Source organism: Branchiostoma lanceolatum, chromosome 18, assembly GCF_035083965.1.
Source record: "Branchiostoma lanceolatum isolate klBraLanc5 chromosome 18, klBraLanc5.hap2, whole genome shotgun sequence".
In the NCBI taxonomy this organism is placed as follows: Eukaryota; Metazoa; Chordata; class Leptocardii; order Amphioxiformes; family Branchiostomatidae; genus Branchiostoma; species Branchiostoma lanceolatum.
Genome location: NC_089739.1, coordinates 14,252,082 through 14,276,587, shown reverse-complemented (window position 1 = coordinate 14,276,587; position 24,506 = coordinate 14,252,082). Strand labels below are relative to the sequence as shown.

General features: G+C 42.0%; 1 protein-coding gene across 1 annotated transcript; it reads right to left on the bottom strand.

Annotated features, from left to right (window-relative positions):
- Nucleotides 1-881: 881 nt before the first annotated feature.
- Nucleotides 882-13,491, bottom strand: LOC136424028 (uncharacterized). The gene is made up of 16 exons (XM_066412430.1): nt 13,334-13,491; nt 12,443-12,829; nt 8,930-9,823; nt 8,295-8,696; nt 7,912-8,028; nt 7,174-7,435; nt 6,763-6,911; nt 6,275-6,496; nt 5,729-5,917; nt 5,063-5,415; nt 4,911-4,955; nt 4,692-4,801; nt 3,608-3,795; nt 2,423-2,740; nt 1,976-2,108; nt 882-1,269 (listed from the first exon to the last, which is right to left on the bottom strand). The coding sequence occupies exons 1-16, from the start codon at nt 13,407-13,409 to the stop codon at nt 882-884; spliced, it is 4,233 nt and encodes a 1,410-aa protein (XP_066268527.1). The 5' UTR covers nt 13,410-13,491.
- Nucleotides 13,492-24,506: the final 11,015 nt, after the last annotated feature.

Here is a 24,506-nt window from a genome sequence, read left to right as displayed (position 1 = left end):
ATATTTTCTCCTTTTCCAACTGCTCTGTATGATTTACAGTATTTTCTTTTTAGAAACGGGCGGAAATTGATGCGCGCAAGGATGTCATCTATATGATAAAATCAATATACCTATGGTCTAATGATTACACACAATATAATAGAACATCATAAGGATGCATAATGTTACAAAGATCAGGAAACAGTAGTTTACATGTAACAGCTGGATATTTTCTTTTTCATTTTTTTCCATCAGCATTGCTAGTCCTTTGTAATAGGCTCTGGCTAGTAAGGCAGTACTGTCTGTACATATCTGATTGTACATACATGTATATGTCCTTCCAACATAGTTTAACTGATGGATAAATGTACACTCAGTACCTGGTAAATAAAATTCTAACAGTTAGGTTTGTTGTGTTTGGGTTTGTTACAATCCAAACTCATCAATCATGTCTATTCTATGAACTTTAAATGAGTTTGCAGCTGAAATATTCTCAGACTAGCTTCTCCATCTTAGATTTGAGGTGCAAGATATTTACAAAAAGGTCGCTCACTAACCTAATTTGGGGACTTCCCCAATTACACGCTGAAAACGCCTCTAGACCATCTGTCTTTCCTGCTTAGATGAATAGATAATATACATGAATAAATAAATAAATAAATAAGTTAAAACTGAATAAAAATTCTTTTCTGTTTTAAATGCACCATAGGCTTGTTCCACTTATGGGTTAATAGCTCCTAATGAAAGTACTAACCCTTTGTAACAGCCGCATGCTTGTTGGGTAGCCATGGCTGTTCATGCACATTTTTCAGAGTTAAATCACTTAATAATGATAATAAGTTCGACTCAGTGATGGTGTTTCGGTGTGTTTATTACACAGTCCCCGAGTGTCAACACTATCTTTACTTGCTCAGATACATGACCATGGGCACGGACACGGCAATACTGATGACGTACAGGACAAGGCACAGCCTGTCCAGCACCTTGGCCAGCAGGGTGTAATCGGACACCTCCTGCTCGTTCTTCATGGCCTTGGCCAGCTCCTCCACACTGCTGGTCAGGCTACTGATGCCGGCCGACACAGCGACCTCCAGGGGTGCGGGCGGCACGGACGGCTGGCGGGTTGTCTTGGAGACCTCAGCCGAGGTTTCCTCGTTGACATTCGCCAAGTCGTCGGCAGGGGCCACGAGGATGGCCCGTGCAGGCCAGGCCAGCTTCCTGCCGGTCAGGCCAGCCTCTCCATCCCCGCCCGCAGCCTCCTTCTCTGTAAGGTCTCCGAGCAGAAAGAACCTGAACAAACATCAACGAGAAGGAAAGAAGATGATGTGGATGTCTCTCACTCATGTCTACAGTCATTTACATCCACTATTGTGAATTGATATATGAATGGTCAAAAGTTCAGGTCACCTTTTTCACAAAAGATGCACCGAAAATATGAAATGTTACCGAAAGGATTCCAACAAAATAGTAATCTGAATCTATCAGGACAACAATATTCTCTTGATTACATTCTTGTAACATTCTGCTTGGAAGAATAGCAGGTGAATTTTTGAGGTGAAGCTGCCAATTTGACTTTATTAAATCCAAAATTATCAAAGCTGTCCTGAGAGGTTGATCACTTTGTTCCCAGCTCAAGTGAAAAGTTGGAAAGAAATCTTAGCAACCCACAAAACAAAACATGGAAACAAACAAGTATGCCCGCTGGGTTTATACATATTTTGCAATATGTTGTCTTCTGCAATTTAGTCTAACCCTAGATATTATTGTACCTCGTTATATCTCGTTATACCTCCGTTAACATTAATCTGTCAGTTTACACAAATATGCCACTTTGAAAAACAGTGGTTTTGAGTAAGCACCCTCAGGTAATACACTGATAATTATTAAGGAGTCGATGGGTTGGATGTCTGTTTGAATGCCTCATCTCAGGGTAACAACACGCGGAATTATGGATCCTGGTGAAATAATGTTTGTATTTGTTACAAGTGGTACATACTTCGCCATGTAGTGGAGAAAGAAAGTCTTCGCCATTTGAGACAGACTCCCCTCCTTGTCGTGGATCTTGATGATGCCGATGGTGAAGAAGAGGAAAATTCCCATCAGGCCCATGCACACGACGATCAGCGCGGCTGTAACATATTCATGATAAATCATAAGTTAGCGGAATGTTCTGTGGATTATGTTCATCGGATTGGTTATTGGAAAATGAGATGCTTGAATCTTAACAGTAACATAGACTAAGCCGGGTCCATTTTGGGCCAACGAAAAGAAGTTGAGGAGTTACAGAAATATCATCTAGGTTGTGATGGAAGAGCCTCATTTTCCAGTAAGCAGCAAAAAAAATATTCTAATCAAAAGCTTAACTTTGTTTTCAAATGATGTAGTTTAAAAACAGCAAATAGAAATGAGAACAGCACAACTTTATACATCTGTCTTTACTCACCGAAAAATGGCAGTGCTCCCTTGACAGGAAGTACCTCTGTGACAAACACGAGGCACATGACCACAGAGAGTTGGATGGTCACTCCGAAGGAGATCCGGTCTCCCCTGTCTATGGGCATGATGAAGGTGATGATCATCAGCACCACCAGGATGACGCAGGGCCCGACAGTCGTGGCGAGGTGGAACAGGGGCATCCTGTCCAGCTGAAGAGTGAAGCACGCCTCCTTGTTGTCTCTTGCGGAGATCTTGTCCTTCCGATTCCACTCACCCTCAGGTCCTGCGGTAGACCAGACGTCACAGGTACTGCCCTCTCCGCATTCTGTGTCCAACAAATCATTCCAACAAATCAACATCAAGATATCTCCAGAAGGTATACAGATACTTATGGAAAGCAGAGCAATGACTAATAATATGTATACTGGATTCTTCTGAATCTGAATCTATATAGCCGGTATAACCGCCATTAGGCGTATAACACACCATCTTCTTATGCGATTTTTTCTGTCGATATTTCAACAACCTCACGGCTCTGTTCCTTAGACCAAGGGCTTAACTCTTGTGACAAGAAGGCATTCCCGATCAAAACTGGCATCGAATATACTACTTCTTGCCGCGTTCAGGAATGCATTCTTGTCGTTGAGTCACCATGAGAAAAGGAGAAGCATTTAATTTAGCCTTCAAAGGGAGACTAAAAGTTTGCTGAAACCTCGACTGAAAAAATCACATTTTCGGGGCAGGTTAGAATCCAGTTTTTGCTCCTGTAAGTTTATGAGATAGCCTATCAAGTTTTTCACTGGCTCTATCATCACACCGTACTCTACATTCACACCGGTACCTGTAAAGGAGAAGCTATTCAGTGTTCGGGAATAAAAACAAGCAGGAAACTTGACAGATATGCATTATTGTACATGTACAATATCAGCATTCTACAGAATCATCATGATCATGTTTCTTACTTCATTAAAGAGTTGAAGCAACATAAAATTCATCCTTCAGTTTTCCCTATCATACATCTTGTCAGTCAGGTCTTTCCCACTTAAAAAGTTTTTGTTAAAGTTAACAAGTTTATGTCTTCTACAATTACAAGTAACCTGAAATAAGTAAGAGAAAATCTCTATTGAACTGGCCTCGTAAGATGAACTTATGGATATCAATATCCTTTCATGATATATTTGTAAAGCTTTACCAATGAATTCCTCAATTGCTGAGAATGCAGAAAAACAGATGTCGCATGTCATGGTGTCAGCAGGGAAGAAGAACGGGTCTGCTTCACAAATGGTGCTGGTCAGAGTTTCTACCCTCCATGTTACCGTACCATTTAGGCTGACCCGGAGTGGTACATCCTTTGGTAGGCCTTCGTACAAAGGGTTAGCACTGTGAAGTAACCAATAAAGTCTTGTCATTTCATGAGACTAATCAGTATCATAATTTTCTGAAACCACTGTTTCCTCGCACATGAGCTTGTCATTCTGTTGTGTTGGACAAGGGTTGGATTAAAAAGTTAAAATGCTGTTTCCACTAGTGGAATGATATTCCTTGTATGTCTGAAGCCATTGCTCCGGTAATTTTCCTTAGGTTGGGTTAAAAAAAGACACTATCCCTTAAAGGCTACCTTCTTCAGATACTTTCTGGTTGTGTGAAAACTAAAGATCCTTTTTTCCACCTGTGTTTATCAACTGATCAAACTATACTCACAGAATTGTTTCCCAGGAACTTGATTAAAGTCACAAAAATGTTCATGTTGTTATACTGGAGTTATGTAGAGTCCAGCTAAGGCACTGTAAATTCAGAATATTGTTTCTGCTTAAGATATAGCAGTTATACTCAATTGAGGTGAATCATCATGCTTTTTTACGTAGCTAGTGGTAAGTGCGCTGCGGTTTCGCTACGGCTCGCATTTTTGTCCAAGCATTCTATGTCGCCCCTATTCTTCTCGATAAGTGTGTTGGGTTCTTTTATGAGCAGAGTGTTGGCGCTGAAGGCTAACGCCTAAAGCTCGACCTCATACATGGGGCCGATGGCTTTACGCCCCACTCCAAAAAGGTGACGCGTCTCTTTTCCAGTCGTGTCCAGACCCGGGCGCAAACCCAGGGCCCCTGGCTCCACAGCATTTGAAACAGAAAGGCAAGTGGCCAGTATGCAGACCTCTACACCACGCGTCCTGCTAGCAAAACAATATCTTTAGTACAATTCATTATCTGTCTACAAAAGCAGATTTACCATGATCAAATCTTGATTGAATGACAATAGTTAACGAAAAGACTACATACCTCCTCTTCAGAGTAAATGTAGGGGTCCAGATGCTGCTGCCCGGGACGGTGAGGCTCTCAATGTTCTCGTAGTACTTAAGGTCCCACTCCAGTCGGCTGTCCTGCCATGTCTGGAACAAAACATTATAATTTTGTTGTTGTGCATATCATAACTATGAACAAATCTCTTCAACAAAATGACATAATTAGAATGAAAAGTTAATAAATAGGTCAGCTTACGAAGTCGATGACAACAGAGGCAACCAGGAACTCCTTCTTTTCATCCTGAAATAACAGTTATAGTATCGATCAGTTTTGTAACCTCCATGAGTCATATATTTGTTAGAAACCTACATGAATCTCAAATGTGTTACAGACAGTCTTAAACTTACCAAGTCGACGATCTGTTCCACATAGCCGTTGAAGCTGATGATGAACGGGCGATGGTTCTCAGCCACAGCCTTGGTCCCGGTCCCGGTGTTGTCCGTGTCAGTCCCAGTCCCAGTGTCATCAGTGTCAGTCCCGGTCCCAGTGTCATCAGTGTCAGTTGCAGTCGCAGTGTCATCAGTCTCAGTCCTGGTCCCAGTGTCATCGGTGTCAGTCCCTGTCCCGGTGTCATCAGTGCCGGTCCCGGTCCCAGTGTCATCGGTGTCAGTCGTAGTTTCAGCCTTGGTCTCCGCCACAGGTGCCTTGTACGGACTGTACACATCGAACAGCTCCTCTGCCAGCCTTTGCTCGATATCCTCTGAGGAGGGGAAAAAGTACATGCTCATCAATAAGAAAGACAACTTATATCAACACAAGATACTATCAACATTCAGATTGGTCATGATCCTATTTTGTACTTGTTTCTTGCCTTCAGTTTAAAGAAATATTTAAAACAAAACTTAACCTTGAAAAAATAATAGTTTGAAATATTGCACCAGTTCGTTGAGAGGTTTTTAATATTAGATTATCACATTTCTATTCTGAACTGCGTCAACGTATTGGAATAGGATACACATCATTCTGAGTACACACTGCAAGCCTGTTCACTACAACTAGTCTATCACAATCACCTGAACAGCTGGGCTTGTCATATTCCCAGATGCCTCCTTCGGTGCACCTCACGTCACCGGGATGCCCTGACTTAATGGAGTACCCCCTATTGCAGGTGTACACAACCACTTCTCCCACGTTGTAGAACCTCTTCATGGGGCTTCTGTTGCCGTAGTTTGGTGGACCCAAGTCCCAGCAGCCGACGGCACCTAGGCGTGATAATTCATCAAAAGCAATGAAAATCATCATTTGATGTTCATGATAATGTTTTTTGTTCTTTGAACCTTTCTCTATTCATGAGAAGCTCAAATCGGTTTGGATAAAACATAACAAAGTTAGATATTACATGTCCTTATGAGTCTACAAATATAGGGTGTAATCCTTTCATGTACATGGTATGACAAAAATTGTTTTTAACAAAGTGAAAGTTGGCGTATGGTCTGTGTCCATTCATTCTGGTTACAATAGTCCAATATATTGCAAAATGAGAAAAGAAATGAGTTGGGGTGGCCTTAGGAACATGGTATGCTTCAAAAGATGTCTCCTATCTTGATAAGACAACTTACCACACAGAGTGACGTCACAGTCCTCCTGGCTGCCATCTTCCACCAAACAAAATGGCTGCTCCAGCCCGGTAGGGTTGCGACAGTAGTTGTTGTCCATGTTGGCCCACGGATACTTGATCGCGTAGAAACCAGCCTGGGCAGCGGACCACTTTGCACACTCCGCCCCGGAATTGGTTGTACTCCATGTACCGCGGTAGTTCATGCCACTGCCATGGAAGCAACCTGAGGAAGACAAACATCCATATTTCTGATCAGCAATTCATCGCATAAATTTACCAAATGGTGCATCCCTTAATGCTAATTATGCTTATATCAAACTTCCAATATGACAATGAGATACAAGGATACAGCTGGCAGAAAAGAATACCAAACCATGTAGCATTTTACATTACAATTACTCTCTGATCCATGAAGGGAATTAATACATGAATGGTAAAATTTAAGTGACAATCTCAAGTGCTACTTTCAGTGGGAAGTTTTGAATTTACCTTTGTTGTTCCTCATGACTGGTTCAGGGTTCCAACAGCGGTGTGGTGGTGACGGGAACAGGTCACAGGTAGGGAACCGGTTCTTCATCCGGCCATCAGCCTTGTTTACTTCCTCGCACCACGAACGGCACGGCAGCAGCTGTGTGTCCCTACAAAACAGTGAATTTTTATAAGAATTACTGTTGCAATGTGAGGTGTGTTGTAACCTTCCACCCGCTAACGCATATGCTGAGACCTGTAAAACAAAACGACAAATCAGTGCTTACTAATTCAAGCGTGGGTGTTTACATTGCAATCCTTAGTATGGATGACCAGGTGGCTGTTATTAACCAGTCAATCTTAAGGAATAAAAGTGAACCAAAATTATTGCAACAATGTCCAATAAAATCGAAAGCAGCATATTTTACTCACATGCACCGGGTCGTGTTGTCTGCACGTTGAGACGCAGTGCAGGAAGTGTTGTTCTCTTCGGAGACAGCACATCGCGGGAAGATGACCGTAGACGCGAATTCCCGGATCTCCGGATGCTGGTTCTCTGCGTTGCTGGCAGGGTTGTTGAGCAGCTCGACGACAGAGGAATTCTGTATCTCCTCAAACATCATCTGGCCCAACTGATTTGGCAGCATCGCAAGTCTACCCCCGAGGTTGAAATCCGCAGGAATTGGCCCGCACTCTGAAAGTTACAACAATACAGACATTGCTTAGACATCACATGCTTTAATATTGAAGGGAAGCACTGACAAACAACATTAAAATAATCATTGATTAAAAAATCTGCCCAAAACCATTACACTTGTTTGCAAGAAAAACAGTCTTCTTTATTGAGCAATTATTTCCCATGTGCACAGTAGCACTGAATGATCAATTTGCAGCAGCTTCAAAGCATGTTTTATTTGTGCTCTTGATTTATCAGTCTTTAAGGTCACGACAGTTGAAAAGCCACTGAAGGTTAATGGGCACATAAACCAAAGTTGAGTGATTAATAATATAGAGCTCAGCTAGATGAGAGCTGGAGTGAAATAATAAATATCAAGACCTTTTCTAAGCATCTATGCCAATGGTGGAAATAATGATTTCTACTAGATATAAAGGTACTGATAGTATGTTATAAGCAAACGCACGTACGGCTAAGATGTGAGCCCAACTCACCACAACCTTCCTCGTCACTCGCGTCTGAACAGTCCGTCCGCCCGTCACAGCGCTTCCAGGCCAGGATGCAGGCCAGTCCGTGTCCGCACCGGAGGTACCCCAGGGGGCAGCGGACTGCTGCGTAGAGAAACAACCTGTTATTTGTGTTCTTCCTTTTGCTATGCTCCATCTGCAGAAAAGCATGTTATCTAATTATAAGCTTTAAACCAGAATGAACTCATTCACCCAGTATTTTTAGCCCTTTTGGTGAAACTTGCTTATACCTTTCACAAATCAAAAGACACAACAGTAGATATTGCAGCATCTAACTGCTAACAATATAGACATTGTCTGATTGTGTTGTGCGCATGTAATGTGTAACTATATATTGTTAAATGACATACCACCATTCAGCTGGCAGATGAACTTCTGCGCAGACGAGCAGGGCGCGTCGTTCCATCCAGTTTCGAAGTGGTTGGCGCAGACTCCTCCCCCTCCTCCTTTATTGCTGGGTTCCCCCAGCTGCCATCCCCCATACTGTCGGTCTGCGGCTGTGTTGTATGGAGTCCCGTCTTCCCACACCCAACCACCCTCGCTTTTCTGACTGCTCAGGCCGAACCAGAAAGGGGAGTTGGGATCCACGCTGTTCTTCAGGTCCCTCAAGAAGTTATCCTCGTCTTTGTCCCTCGGCATGGCCAGAAGCCCTCCGTCCGCTGCACACACCTGTCTGGCCTGGTTGTAGGTTTTGTCTTTATTGTACGCCTTGAAGCACGAACCCCCGAATGGAGCGTAGCCAGGAGGACAACCTATAAAAAACATTAAAGATGAGATGGCTTTGTCATGGGTATAGGACTTAGGAAGCGCCTCCTACTGTGGCCTTTCCCGGAGTAAACGTATGTACCATGGTATGGTCACCATACATAATCCCTTATCAGTTGTCTCAGTCTACATTTCAAAAGTGTCATGAAGAGTAACCTGTCTTTTGGTCACTGTCTTAGCCAAGCCTTCACCAATGTTGTCAAATGTGCATTAACCTCACCTGTTGTTGCTCCTGAAGTACTTTCCCCCGGTGATGGTAACATCACTCCTGGTAACGAGGTGCGCATGGCTGTCGCTTGGGATGTACCAGACTGTGGTGCAGTAGCAGCAGTTGCAGCAGTAGAAGTTGTAGCAGCAGTACTAGTAGTACTTGCAGCAGAAATAGAATCAGCAGAAGTTGCAGTAGTAGTAGGAGCAGTAGTTACATGAGTGGTGCCAGTAATATCAGCAGCAGTATTAGAAGTAGCAGTTCCAGGAGTAGAAGCAGAAGTAGTGGTTGCAGGAACAGTAGCAGTAGTAGCAGCAGTACTAGAAGTAGGAGAAGTAGTGGGTGCAAAAGTAGTTTCAGGAGTAGTAGTAGCAACAGTAGTAGCTTCAAGAGTAGTAGGGGCTGCAGAAGTAGTTCCAGGAGTAGTAGTGGCTGCAGAAATAGTTCCAGGAGTAAAAGTGGCCGTGGTAGGAGTTTCAGGAGTAGTAGTGGCCACAGTAGTAGTTCCAGGAGTAGTAGTGGCCGTAGTAGTAGTTACAGGAGTAGCAGTGGCCGCAGAAGTAGTAACAGGAGTAGTGGTGCCAGGAGTAGTAGTTGCCGCAGTAGTAGTTGCAGGAGTAGTAGTGGCCGCAGTAGTAGTAGTTACAGGAGTAGCAGTGGCCGCAGAAGTAGTAACAGGAGTAGTGGTGCCAGGAGTAGTAGTTGCCGCAGTAGTAGTTGCAGGAGTAGTAGTGGCCGCAGTAGTAGTAGTTGCAGGAGTAGTAGTGGCCGCAGTAGTAGTAGTTGCAGGAGTAGTAGTGGCCGCAGTAGTAGTAGTTACAGGAGTAGTAGTGGCCGCAGTACTAGTTGTCATGATTGTGGTTCTTGTAGTGGATGAAGGTAGAGCTGTGGTTGTTTGGGCTGCAACTGGAAAAAAAAACGATGACATCGATCAGCCGCACATACATTTGAGGGAAATGTTGTTCACATGTTTTGTAATGCATGCATGAAAAAACTGAGTTGGCTAAAGGATATTTGGAGTTTCTTTAGCCAACCTGATGAAACTATTTTCGTTCGTGTGTTGGCTTGAGTTATATCCTAGTTTGTGATAGGAAGGAGACTCTTTGAATTTAGAAGTTCCACATATTGTGAAATTTTATTGCAAGTTCTTGCCTGGAGACTAGTTACAAATACATGTAACATGGAAAGGAAGGACAGACAGTAGGGAACAATTTTATAGCATGTGACTTCTCTCGTCTAAATACTGACACTACATCATACATGTAGATTCTAACTTATTGGATTTAACTTCTTCTTTTTCAGAGACAATCGAAGACGAATGATCCCGTGGGCTTTTGCTGTAATGTCTGGGTTTTGTGATGTTAAGAGGAGAGTAGTTGTTTGTCTGTAAACGTGGAGAAATTAGGATACAGTTTGGTGGCTTCTTGAACAGCTCCTTTCTTTTGTGATCGTTGAAAGAGCAATTTGAATTAAAATGTGTTTCGTCTTCCACCGTCACATGCAGGATTAACAAGTTCTATGGAACACAGTTCAGTTCTTGTACCGCAATTTTATTAGTTCAAGAGGGTGGGCATTGATTCTAATTTTGCTGATTGCAGAGCATAATTCAAATCATGTTTAAGTTAGTTCTAAATATTTCTCCATGGTCCGACATTGAACATGATGCTTTGCATGTCTTATAAAACCTTTTACTCTACGGTTTGTTTTGTTTCTAGAAACTATGTGGTAAGCTCAGCTTTTTGCTCAGTAATTTTGTTGGATTTGTGAGGCTACTGTTGATCCAGCAAAATATTCAGTACATAAAGGACGTGAACAGAAACAAACTCTGAACAACATGAAATTCCGAAATTATAGTTTTCAACAATGTCATCATGATGCGTGTTTTACAACAAAGGAGTGTAACTCAGTGTAATTTTTCTTAATGACAGGCAGACACAAAACGACCCGTCTCGAGCTCGTGATCCCTTCACAAAAGACGGGTCAGGACAACTCGGAGTAATAATTTATTCATCAGACGGTGTTTTCATGACACAGGAAATATCATTAGTCACGCAGGTAATATGACATTACAGATATTCTGTAAAATACACCTGTTGCCAGCAGAAAACAGAACACAGTTTTCTTGTATTGATTTCTTTTTCATTACAACAATGGAAAGTGAATTGACATTAGTTTCTTTAGAAAAATTTGCAGTGATAGTAGTTTCATTAGAAAAATCCTAAAGAATAGAGATTATTAGAGTTGATCTTGACACTGAGCTGTGAAGACAAGGAGTTGGTCCTTAGATGTCTTGACAAAAGCTCGTTATCTATAAATAGTTTTGTGTTGTTACAGTTCCTCTGTTTTGACAGGTTCCTGAAAAAAAGAAGTACATTACTATGCATTAATTATAAAAGCATGGACACACCCGTTGTTACTCCTGTGTATTTCTATAAGCTCTGTCGAGGCTGCCAACTCGCCAAGCCCAACCACATGGAAAGCCTGTTATAGCAAATATTTAAGCCCCAACTCACATAAGTCCGCTGGCTACACTCACACCGCTACATCTTCTTTTTTTATTCGTTTTTTATTCACAGAAACATCAAGCATACAATAGGGACAAGACAAAGTGACGGCGGACGCCGCCACTTGTTCAATACGGAAAATGAAATATTTGACAAGACAATCAGACAGACCGCTACATCATTCCGTAGATAATGGTGTTATTAAGGCATTCTCAAAAATGTCTGGAAGACTTGAATATCTGAAGTATGCATATCCCCTCAGGGATTACTGATGCTGCACCATGATATCTATGAATTGCCTTTTTTTTATTTGGTGGTAGAATTATGAGAGATGAAGTTACACATACGGCACATCGTGTCACAAGAAACGAACAGACCACATCAATAATATATCACAATGTCATATAGATTCGCTTAATAAAATCTACTGTCCAGGCAGAGTTTCGGCTGCGGCTTGTTTAGCTTTGCGACATAAAGAAAACGGGAAAAATATATAACCCAACAAAAACGCCTAGGTAAAGGTAAAGGTACCATAGCCTATTGGGGCCGTTGGAGCAGCGGGTTGTTACCCACTGTGTCTAGGGCACGGTATTGGAAGGCGGAGCCTAACAACATGTCAAAAACCAGCCGTAGCCGAGCTTGGAAAGTATCGCTAGTCAACCATAACACAGGTCGTACATGCGAATGTCCTTGCAAAGTGTTTAAACTGTTCACCATTCGTGACAAGTAGCGATTTGAACGAGGGAGGAGAAAAGACACAGAAATTGCACGTAATAAGATAAAATGAAATGAGATCCAAAGTAAAACAGTAAGGGAAAACTGCTTAGAAAACAGCCAAAGGGAGGAGAGAACATGTTAACAACGAAAGTATATATTAAACGGCATATCAGTTTTAGCAGGTAAATATTGGAGCTGGAAACAAACTTACCACAATGATAATGCATACATACTTACTCAAGGATGATAATGTTAGAATGTTCTTATAAGTAATTATGATAACGATGGTGAATATAACGCACACCTTGATCTATCTGACAGATGAATCGTATCGACCTGCTGCATCTCACATCGTTCCACGCGGACCCAGTCCACCCGAAGGCGTTACAGTTTTCATCAGTGCCACCATCCAGTTCGCCATTGTCCCAGTTGGAAAAGCCGGTCGACTCCAGGGTTTGGCCGTCCTCAAACAACCACTGGCCTTCACTGGCGGCGTCAGTGAGCCCAATCCAGCGCGCTCCGTCTCCGTTTCCCAGTCCGGCGATAAAAGTGTTGGTCTCACTGTCCTTCGGCATGGCCAACATTCCCCCGTCTGCGGCACACGTCTGTCGGGCCTGAGAGTACGTCTTCGACAAAGCAAAGTACTTGTAGCAAACTCCGTTAAAACGAACGTAGTCTTCATTTAAACACCCTGTAGAGAGAAGAATGACAGTTTGTAATACATTGAAATAGTTCGTAAATAATAGAATAGGTTTGAGCATTAGTTGAGTGTTGATGATTCAGTTGAGCTCTTTGTAGATCATATAATTTGTCATTTGATGTGCAATGTATCCACCCTTCATGTGACATATAACGCCACTCGAGTATTGGCTGCTGGTACTCCAAGCAGTGCTCTGTGGAATCGGAACCAAAAAAGTAGCTGGAGGTTACGTTGATATATACCGAGGCAGAATCTTTTTGTTGTTGTAGCCAACGAAAGATAATAGATTAACTAAAGTACAGATACTAGCTTGAAGCAAGACAAAATTGAGACATAAGCACCCGTTGAATGCATGTTATTCTAAACTGCTAAACACATGGTGGGTCAAATTATAGAGGTTTTCTAATGCCTCTAACGCGTACAAATTGGCGCCACTAGTAAATACACAAAAATCAAACAGAGGTACAGTTATAAAATACATAAAACGTTCCTTACCGGACGATGATTGAGAGGAGACAAGAAAAATGGCACACGCAACTGCAACAGCCAGGCCAAGACCTAACTTGGCCATGTTTTCGTATGTTCGACCGACGCAAACGTCTCGCGAAACACGAAAACAGCTCCGTTCTTAGTGCGATGCGAGCACTGAGTCCCAAGGGAAATTATACCGACGTACACTGGTTAGCAACGCGCTTTTGAGTCCTTACAAGTCTATGAAACATAATTAGTGAATATGCATCTAGATGGCTACATTGAGTAATGAAATTTGAAAAATTGATGATGCCCACTATTGCACGCCACACACGACAATGGGACGTTAATTGGGCAATTATATTTGACGCCCATGAACCGTTGATGGTAACAATAACAATCATTTTCTCCGACATACACGTAAAACTTTTTTTGGATATTCTAGAATGTAGTTTTCTAGAATAATATTATTGCATAATATTGTTGATTTGTGTATGAAATGTAGAATACAATGTATATATGAATGTTAAATTTTAACCTTACTGATTGTGTATTAAACGTCATGAGTATGTTTTCCCCCAGGGGTTTCCTTTAGAAAAAGGCCTCCGGCCAGTTTGGCAACCCTGGCATTGACTACATGCTAAACCAATGAATAAATACACGTGTTGTTAGTTTTGAGAATATATATACAATTTTTTTACATTGTATTAAAGACAACCAAGGCAATATTAAGGGACAAAAAAATGGAAATGAAAAATGCTGAAATCTTTATGGTATTGACATTTACTAACACTATCTAGCACATTTATGTAACAGCCACCACTATGAGTATGTTAAGACCGAGCAAAAACATGCCGTACGATGATCCCCTTAGTTTCGCGAGCCTACAAAAACCCTGGCGACGATTTTAAGTCGGCGACGAGTTCTCACATCACAACGAATTCTTTTTTTTCATCATTGACGACACTATACAATGTGATAGTGTTGTTTGAACTATCATAGCTAATTACGTATAGAAATGACTAAATAAATAGAAATGAGGGGGAAGGCAATATACTTCTGATATCTTTTTATACCAAAGTACTATAGAGTACTTTTCACTATAGAGCGTTTGTACGTGACGTCATAGGGACACAAATATGGAGGTGGTTACAGCTATTTATGATTCATTGAATCGGAGTTCTAGCGTTTTCGGGCATCTAGAGCTTACTTGAACCTTTCAAGTAACCTCTATTAAGTGTGTATAGCTCATAGAAGGGAAGACTAAATGTAGAAACATGTATAAAATCTTGACGATTACATTATTTTTTTTTAAAGCGGTGTATACTTGAGCTGTGAACCATTGAATACCAAGAAACCCCAAAATATCAATCAAGTGCAAAACAGCATAATTCCTGAGAAAAATTGGCATCAAACGTATAATTCAAAACCTCCAGATACAACAATGGTTCTGGCTATTGGAAAGAATTCTCAAAGGATTTTCATGGGTACCTGGCTTCGGGTAGGGACGTCCTTCGGATAGGATGTAAATGGAGCTCCAGTGTTTGTGTAGATCCACACCTCGAGCATTGTTAAGAACCCATCACTCTTATCGAAAATAGTAGCGGTCATTCCTGATGCGAGTGGATCAAACCTTACAGTCCGGTCCGGGTTCACCGGGATCACAGGATGTAAATGGAGGTCAAGTGTTTAAGGAGAGTCACACCTCGAGAATGTTAAAGAACATAATGTGTTCAGTAAAATATACAGTACCTACTGTACACTATTGGATTTGTAAACTAACATTCATTATTTCCATATTGGTGACCTTTGTAGAACTTCACCGGGGTATTTACATTTAGTTTTAGATATGCAGGAGGTCGACAAAAATTATTGACTGCTACATTGAAATTCACAGTCCAATGTTGATGTATAGTTGTATGGAATAAGAAAGTGTTCTGACCAAGACATGCAGATTTGTAAAAAGATTTTAGATTTTTAATGTGTGAACATGACTGGTGCCAATGTATAATATTAAAATGTTTACCATTCCAACCCTATATTTGTTGCACATTTTAAGATTGTAGAATGAATAAAGAAATGTGTTCTTTCCTTTTAAAAAATGATTGAATTTCAGCTGTATATATTGTGCATGTATGACATGTGGCTAGTGCCAATTTTTTACACTTATCAAAACCTGTTTAAATATTTATTATTCAAATCTTATAATTGGTCTACATTGTATATGGCCAAGCGGCGTAACTTTCATTCTAGTAGCTACAATGTACAATATAGGCAGCTACTATCACAAAAATAATACCTAAACTGCAGTTAAGTACAATCGGTTTGCTTTTTACTAACTTAAAGTGTTGAGAATAGACTCAGTCATGGTGCGGATATGCCATCCGGTATTTCTGTTACCTGCATACAACGATTGCAAAATTTGAAACAAATGTACTATTCTGACAAAAATTCATGACTGCCATTGTACAATATAGATAACGGATTGGTATTCAGTTCCTCTGCCACACATGTGTTTGCTACATTTCAAAGTGTATGCATGACATATGTTTATCGCAAGACACGTGCAGATTCTTGCACAGGAGATTCATATTTACACGCAAATAATAGTAGCAATGGAGGAACCTATTATTGTGATTTTACTTAAGTATTGAACATAGACTGTCATGATGCTGATTTGCCATCGAATGGAATTTAAGATTATCCACATTGATCTATTGGCTACAATCTTGCTGCGTGATTAAATAGTACAATGTACAAGACAACATTGGTGTTCACTTGTTTCACCACCTAGTACCTAGTCAAATCTTTTTGCAGGTCATATTGATGGTCATCGCAAGATATCCAGAGGATTTTACACAGGAGATTCATTTTTACCATCCAAAAATACAGGCAATACAGCAACCACTATTATGTATGTTGACTTCACTATTTCAAAGTGTCATGGTGCTGATATGCTATCCAGTGAATTTTTGGTGCAGACGTATGGGGTACGTCAAAGTGTATGCATGACACATGTTTATGTTTATCGAAAGATGTCTAGAGATTTTTGAACACAAGATATATATATATCAACACGCTGAGAATGCAATCAATGGAGAAACCATTGTCTGGGTGACAAATTTGCTCATGAAATAGTGATCTTTTTTCCATATATACAAGCGGAACTTTACAACAGCTTAATGTCATTCAATCAGAGAGGTGACGCTACACTCGACGTTATTGTCACCAACATCCACTCCAAGTACAACACACCTGTTGTAGGTGCTCCAGTGGGACTTAGCGACCATTGCTCCGTCACCTGGTCACCGAAACTGATGAAAACAGAGAATAAGACGGGCACTCGTGTTGTGAGGCCTCTCAAAGACTCTGACATTAGAGCATTTGGAGTATGGATATCCCAACACAACTGGCACGATGTCTACAGCGCCACAAGTACAGAAGAAAAGACCAACGGCTTCTACGAGACCCTAACTCAACATGTTGACCAGTACTCCCCCACCAAAGTCGTTAAGATCCACCCGGCAGACAAACCTTGGATAACAACAGAAATCAAGGGTTTGATAAGGAAACGACAGGTAGCCTTCTACCAATGTAAAGACGATGTGTGTAAGAGACTCAGAAATAAAATCATCTCCCGCATAACACTTGCTAATAAAAAAACACACTACGCGAACAAGGTACAGCAGTTGAAAATAGAAGACCCGGCAAAATGGTACAAAGTCCGTGTGCAACGTCGTAAAACCTCCCTGTACCATCCATGTACCAGGTATTGCTCCTAACAACCACAAGGCTGTGGCAGATGCGTTAAACAAGCACCTGTCATCGATCTCACAGCAGTCCCCACCTGTGTGCACCAGTGAACTACCAGCCTACCTTCCTGCATCCTCCCCACGGCCACAGATCCTACCTTGGGAGATGTACAGAGAACTGGCCAGTGTCAGAGTCCGTAAAGCGGGAAGCCCAGACGGAATTGCTCCCAGACTGGTCAGAATGCTCGCATGCGAACTTGCAGAACCACTCACGGACATCTTCAACACTTCATTAAGAAAAGGAACTGCCCCGGCCCAGTGGAAGGAAGCGGAAGTCACGCCTATCCCCAAAGAAATGCAAGCAGTTATCAACAAGTTGCGACCTATATCTCTGACCGCAATCTTTGCGAAGATTTGCGAGGGCATCGTAGGATGATGTCAAACATATGGAACAGCATTGACAAACGCCAGTTTGGGGGAATCAAGAGGAGCTCTACCAGTCACTACCTGGTAAGCCTTACCGACTTCCTCTACCAAGGAGCCGAAAGAAGCGAAAACGTGGGCACAATCATTCTAACGGACTTTACTAAGGCATTTGATGCTATTAACCACCGGCCAGCGATCTTCAAACTACTTAACATGGGGACCAGACCTTCCATCGTGCCTTGGATAGTGAACTTCCTTCCAGAAAGACGACAAAGGGTCCGGTATGGTCTCACACTCTCAGAGTGTGAAACCCTCGCCGCTGGAGTTCCTCAAGGAACAAAGTTAGGGCCCATCATTTTCCTCTGCATGATAAACGATGCCTGCCAATCATTCAGTGACCACTGGAAATACGTAAACGACTTGTCGCTCGGAGAAAATAGACACAACTCCGAAGAATCCCACCTACAAGACCAAGCCAACTCCTTGGAGAAATGGACTGAAACTCAACCCCGGGAAGTGCTTTGTTTTCTCAGTGTGCTTCATGAGAAATCCACCTGTACCCATATGCCTATGCGGCAACATTCTCACAACGGTAGAAATCGCCAAGGTGCTAGGTGTAAGGCTCCAGTCCAACCTAAAATGGATTAAGCATGTTAGTGAAACAACTAAAAAGGGCAACAAACGGCTATTCATGCTACGCCGGCTCAAGACATTTGGAGTACCGGTAAAGGACCTTGTGACTGCTTACTGTGGCTTCATAAGGGCGATCCTTGAGTACTGTGCACCTGTGCACCATGGACTCACACGTAAACAAGCTGCAACTATTGAAGAAGTTCAGAAACGTGCGTGTCGAATCATCCTGGGACATACGTACACTGACTACAAATCAGCGCTGCGGGTGTGCAACCTAGAAACACTTGAAGCGAGACGAGAGACCCTCTGCACCAAGTTTGCCCACAGCATGACCGCATCGGAACGCACAGCAGATCTCCTGCCTAGCACACGACGACATACATCATTTACTATACATGATAAAATACAACAGATCATATCTCACTGTTCATTACAATGACCATTATACATAAAATGTCCGTTGCATTTTGTTATTAAAGAATTTGACAATGTATGGCAAGGGACTGTCAGCATCTCAACCATCGTATCTGTGAGAAATTATTGATAGAATGCTAAGGTGGCCATTACATGTACATGTTAAACTGCTAACTAGAATAGTCAAGCACTGTTACGATAACGATTGGTAATACTTGGGGAACGTTCAGTTTGTGAGATGACTTTTTTTGACGTCCACCTCTCGGTGTCAGTTCCATGGAAGTTCTCTGGAAGTCGGGCGGCAGGAGTGGCCAGTCCGCTAACCGTCGTGGACCTTTCATTCGCTGGCCTTGATATTAGAATTGGTCCGGCACCCTAACAATATTGCTTCTGATTTTTTTTTCCCGACCACAAAAATGGTAGACCACACAAAGCTGGTCCGGCACCTTAACCATATGACTTTTGAATTTTTTCCGGACCACAAAAAATGGTACACCACACAAAAATCTTCCGGGACGCTAACCATATGGCTTTTGAATTTTTTGACGACAGACTGGGTGCCGTAAAAACAATAGGTAATATAGTGTTAGGAAAATTACATAAAATTTTCACGCACGATATATCAAAAACCTGTAATGGCTGGTTGAAATACTCCAGTTAGTTTGCGAAAGTAACAACAGGCCGGCGTATTTTCTCGACACAAAGCACATTGGAAACGATAGCTGTATTACGTGGGACCGCGCATGTTTTGTAAAAGTAAACAACAGAGAAGCCGCTTTTTGCGACCCGCCAAACATTTGCAGGTGCCTTAGCGACGCTGCGGGAACGCTCAGTAATCTGTATTTACATGTATAAAGAGCAGCGAGCGGCAAGTTCCGGACCGCTTTTGTTTACCTGCTGGCATTGACATGTACGATCACGCACGTGATTCAAGCCTACCCCGGCCATCTAAATATGGTAAATTTATGCGAACGCCACGCGCAATTTTCAAAAGAGCCAGTGACAGCGCTGGACTGGCGGACGGTTGCTATGGACTGGCGGTTGCTAACATGATGATGGACGGCGGCAGCCTATGATCTCTGTTGAGGGCGTGATCAATGTGTTGTTTTTCAACAAGCCGACAGAACTTGCCGTGGGAAAGTTTTTCTAGATGATAAATTAGCGATTTTTGTGCAAACTGTTGCAAGAATTTTAATTAAGTAGAGTAGATCCTTTCGGTCAGGTAGGAAGGTTTATTCTAAATAAACTAAACATCATCTAGTTTGCGTACATTTTCAATCTTACAGTTCATAAATCTTTATGTAAACTTACGTTACGGTACCGGTGAATCTTTTCGAGGTTTCTTGGGCCCTGGGATCGCCTGGGTCCCGGACCATCCCTGCGCCATAGTATGACTCCGGGCGCCGGGCGTACAGTGACTTGTAGTGCAGTACGGAACGTATCTATTTTTCGTGTAATTGTTGATATCAATAATTAATACAAAACAGAAGTTCAACTTTATTTTTATACGTCAACATTCTTATCTAAACGTTTTATGTATGGATCGGTGTTACTGAATGTTTCCCGGCCTTTCCCTGTCTTCCGCAAGGTTGCTTTGGAACACTCGCGACGGAAAGTTGGAACATTACCGAACTCAAGGCTGCTGCGTTGTCGAATAAAATTGTCACAAAAAAAATCAAAATTTTCAGGACCATTTTCCGCGCATTTCTTGTGACGATGCAGGCAATAGCTGGTCCGGCACGGGCGACACGGGCCCTGCCGGCAGTAACACAAAAGGCACGCAGACGTCGACAGCTCTGGTCCGGTGCGCAAGGGCTAACGATCTCATGCTGCGCGGTCTAAAAATATACTGAAGCCGCGTGTGTATGTGGCGCGGGGATTAGCGCCAAGCAATAAACATTTCGAATTTCTTCGAAAGCCGTTTTATGGTTCGAAAATATTGCAAAAAAAAAGACAGCTTTCGACAACAGGTTTAAATTTTTTTTGTTAAACTACAGAACTATTTCGAATAAATGTCCCTGCGTTCTTGACACTTTTTCGAACAGAATGTTAAAATTGGTAATAGTTTATATCAATTCAAAAATAATTCGAATCTATTACAAATGTAGTTTAAATCCCGTGCGGTGACTTGGAATGGACCATATGGCTTTTGATTTTTTTTCCGGACCACAAAAATATGGTAGACCAAACAAAACTGGCCCGGCACCCTAGCCATATGGCTTTTGAATTTTTTCCGGACCACAAAAAAAATGGTAGACCACACAAAACTGGTCCGGCACCCTAACCATATGGCTTTTGAATTTGTTCTGAACCACGAAAAAAAAGGTAGACGCTAAAAATGGTCCGACACCCTTACCATATGGCTTTTGAATTTTTTCCGGACCACAAAAAATGGTGGAGCACACAAAATTGGTCCGGCATCCTAACCATATGGCTTTTGAATTTTTTCGGACCACAAAAAAATGGTAAACCACACAAAATGGCCCAGCACCCTTTCCATATGGCTTGTGATTTTTTTTCCGGACCACACAAATTGTAGACCACACAAAAAAAGTCCGGCACGCTAACCATATGGCTTTAGAATTTTTTCCGGAACACAAAAAATGGTAGACCACACAAAAATTGTCCGGCACCCAAGCCATATGGCTTGTGTTTTTTTTTCCGGACCAAAAAAAAATGGTAGACCACACAAAATGGCCCGGCACCCTTTCCATATGGCTTTTGAATATTTTCCGGACCACACAAAAATGGTAGACCACACAAAAATGGTCCGGCATCCTAACCATATGGCTTTTGACTTTGTTCCGGGCCACAAAAAAATGTTAGACCACACAAAACTGGTCCAGCACCTTAACCATATGGCTTTTGAATATTTTACGGGCCACAAAAATGGTAGACCACACAAAAATGGTCCGGCACCCTAACCATATGGCTTGTGATTTTTTTTCGGACCACAAAAAAATGGTAGACCACACAAAATGGCCCGGCACCCTTTCCATATGGCTTGTGATTTTTTTTCCAGACCACACAAATTGTAGACCACACAAAAAAAGTCCGGCACGCTAACCATATGGCTTTAGAATTTTTTCCGGAACACAAAAAATGGTAGACCACACAAAAATGGTCCGGCACCCTAACCATATGGCTTATGTTTTTTTTTCCGGACCACAAAAAAATGGAAGACCACACAAAATGGCCCGGCACCCTTTCCATATGGCTTTTGAATATTTTCCGGACAACACAAAAATGGTAGACCACACAAAATGTCCGGCACCCTAACCATATGTCTTGTGATTTTTTTTCGGACCACAAAAAAATGGTAGACCACACAAAATGGCCCGGCACCCTTTCCATATGGCTTGTGATTTTCTTTCCGGACCACACAAATTGTAGACCACACAAAAAAAGTCCGGCACGCTAACCATATGGCTTCAGATTTTTTTTCCGGAACACACAAATTGTAGACCACACAAAAATAGTCCGGCACGCTTACCATATGGCTTTTGAATTTTTTCCGGACCACAAAAAAATGGTAGACCACACAAAAATGGTCCGGCACCCTAACCATATGGCTTTTGAATTTTTTCCGGACCACACAAAAATGGTAGACCATACAAAAATGGTCCGGCACCCTAACCATATGGCTTGTGTTTTTTTTCCCGGAACACAAAAAAATGGTAGACCACACAAAATGGCCCGGCACCCTTTCCATATGGCATTTGAATATTTTCCGGACTACACAAATATGGTAGACCACACAAAAAATGGTCCGGCACCCTAACCATATGGCTTATGATTTTTTTTCGGACCACAAAAAAATGGAAGACCACACAAAATGGCCCGGCACCCTTTCCATATGGCTTTTGAATATTTTCCGGACCACAAAAAATGGTACACCACACAAAACTGGTCCGGCACCCTAACCATATGGCTTTTGAATTTTTTCCGGACCACAAAAAATGGTAGACCACACAATACTGATCCGGCACCCTAACCATATGGCTTTTGAATTTTTTCCGGACCACAAAAAATGGTAGACCACACAAATATGGTCCAGCAGCCTAGCCATATGGTTTGTGTGTTTTTTTCCGGACCACAAAAAAATGGTAGACCACACAAAATGGCCCGGCACCCTTTCCATATGGCTTTTGAATATTTTCCGGACTACACAAAAATGGTAGACCACACAAAAATGGTCCGGCACCCTAACCATATGGCTTGTGAATTTTTTACGGGCCACAAAAATGGTAGACCACACAAAACTGGTCCGGCACCCTAAACATATGGCTTCAGATAATTTTCCGAACCACACAAATTGTAGACCACACAAAAATAGTCCGGCACGCTAACCATATGGCTTTTGACTTTTTTTCCGGACCACAAAAAATGGTAGACTACACAAAACTGGTCCGGCAACCTAACCATATGGCTTTTGAATTTTTCACGGGCCACAAAAATGGTAGACCACACAAAAATGGTCCTGCACCCTAACCATATGGCTTATGTTTTTTTTTCCGGACCACAAAAAAATGGAAGACCACACAAAATGGCCCGGCACCCTTTCCATATGGCTTTTGAATATTTTCCGGACAACACAAAAATGGTAGACCACACAAAATGTCCGGCACCCTAACCATATGTCTTGTGATTTTTTTTCGGACCACAAAAAAATGGTAGACCACACAAAATGGCCCGGCACCCTTTCCATATGGCTTGTGATTTTCTTTCCGGACCACACAAATTGTAGACCACACAAAAAAAGTCCGGCACGCTAACCATATGGCTTCAGATTTTTTTTCCGGAACACACAAATTGTAGACCACACAAAAATAGTCCGGCACGCTTACCATATGGCTTTTGAATTTTTTCCGGACCACAAAAAAATGGTAGACCACACAAAAATGGTCCGGCACCCTAACCATATGGCTTTTGAATTTTTTCCGGACCACACAAAAATGGTAGACCATACAAAAATGGTCCGGCACCCTAACCATATGGCTTGTGTTTTTTTTCCCGGAACACAAAAAAATGGTAGACCACACAAAATGGCCCGGCACCCTTTCCATATGGCATTTGAATATTTTCCGGACTACACAAATATGGTAGACCACACAAAAAATGGTCCGGCACCCTAACCATATGGCTTATGATTTTTTTTCGGACCACAAAAAAATGGAAGACCACACAAAATGGCCCGGCACCCTTTCCATATGGCTTTTGAATATTTTCCGGACCACAAAAAATGGTACACCACACAAAACTGGTCCGGCACCCTAACCATATGGCTTTTGAATTTTTTCCGGACCACAAAAAATGGTAGACCACACAATACTGATCCGGCACCCTAACCATATGGCTTTTGAATTTTTTCCGGACCACAAAAAATGGTAGACCACACAAATATGGTCCAGCAGCCTAGCCATATGGTTTGTGTGTTTTTTTCCGGACCACAAAAAAATGGTAGACCACACAAAATGGCCCGGCACCCTTTCCATATGGCTTTTGAATATTTTCCGGACTACACAAAAATGGTAGACCACACAAAAATGGTCCGGCACCCTAACCATATGGCTTGTGAATTTTTTACGGGCCACAAAAATGGTAGACCACACAAAACTGGTCCGGCACCCTAAACATATGGCTTCAGATAATTTTCCGAACCACACAAATTGTAGACCACACAAAAATAGTCCGGCACGCTAACCATATGGCTTTTGACTTTTTTTCCGGACCACAAAAAATGGTAGACTACACAAAACTGGTCCGGCAACCTAACCATATGGCTTTTGAATTTTTCACGGGCCACAAAAATGGTAGACCACACAAAAATGGTCCTGCACCCAAAACATATGGCTTCAGATATTTTTCCGAATCACACAAATTGTAGACCACACAATAATAGTCCGGCACGCTAACCATATGGCTGTTGAATATTTTCCGGACCACACAAAAATGGTAGACCACACAAAACT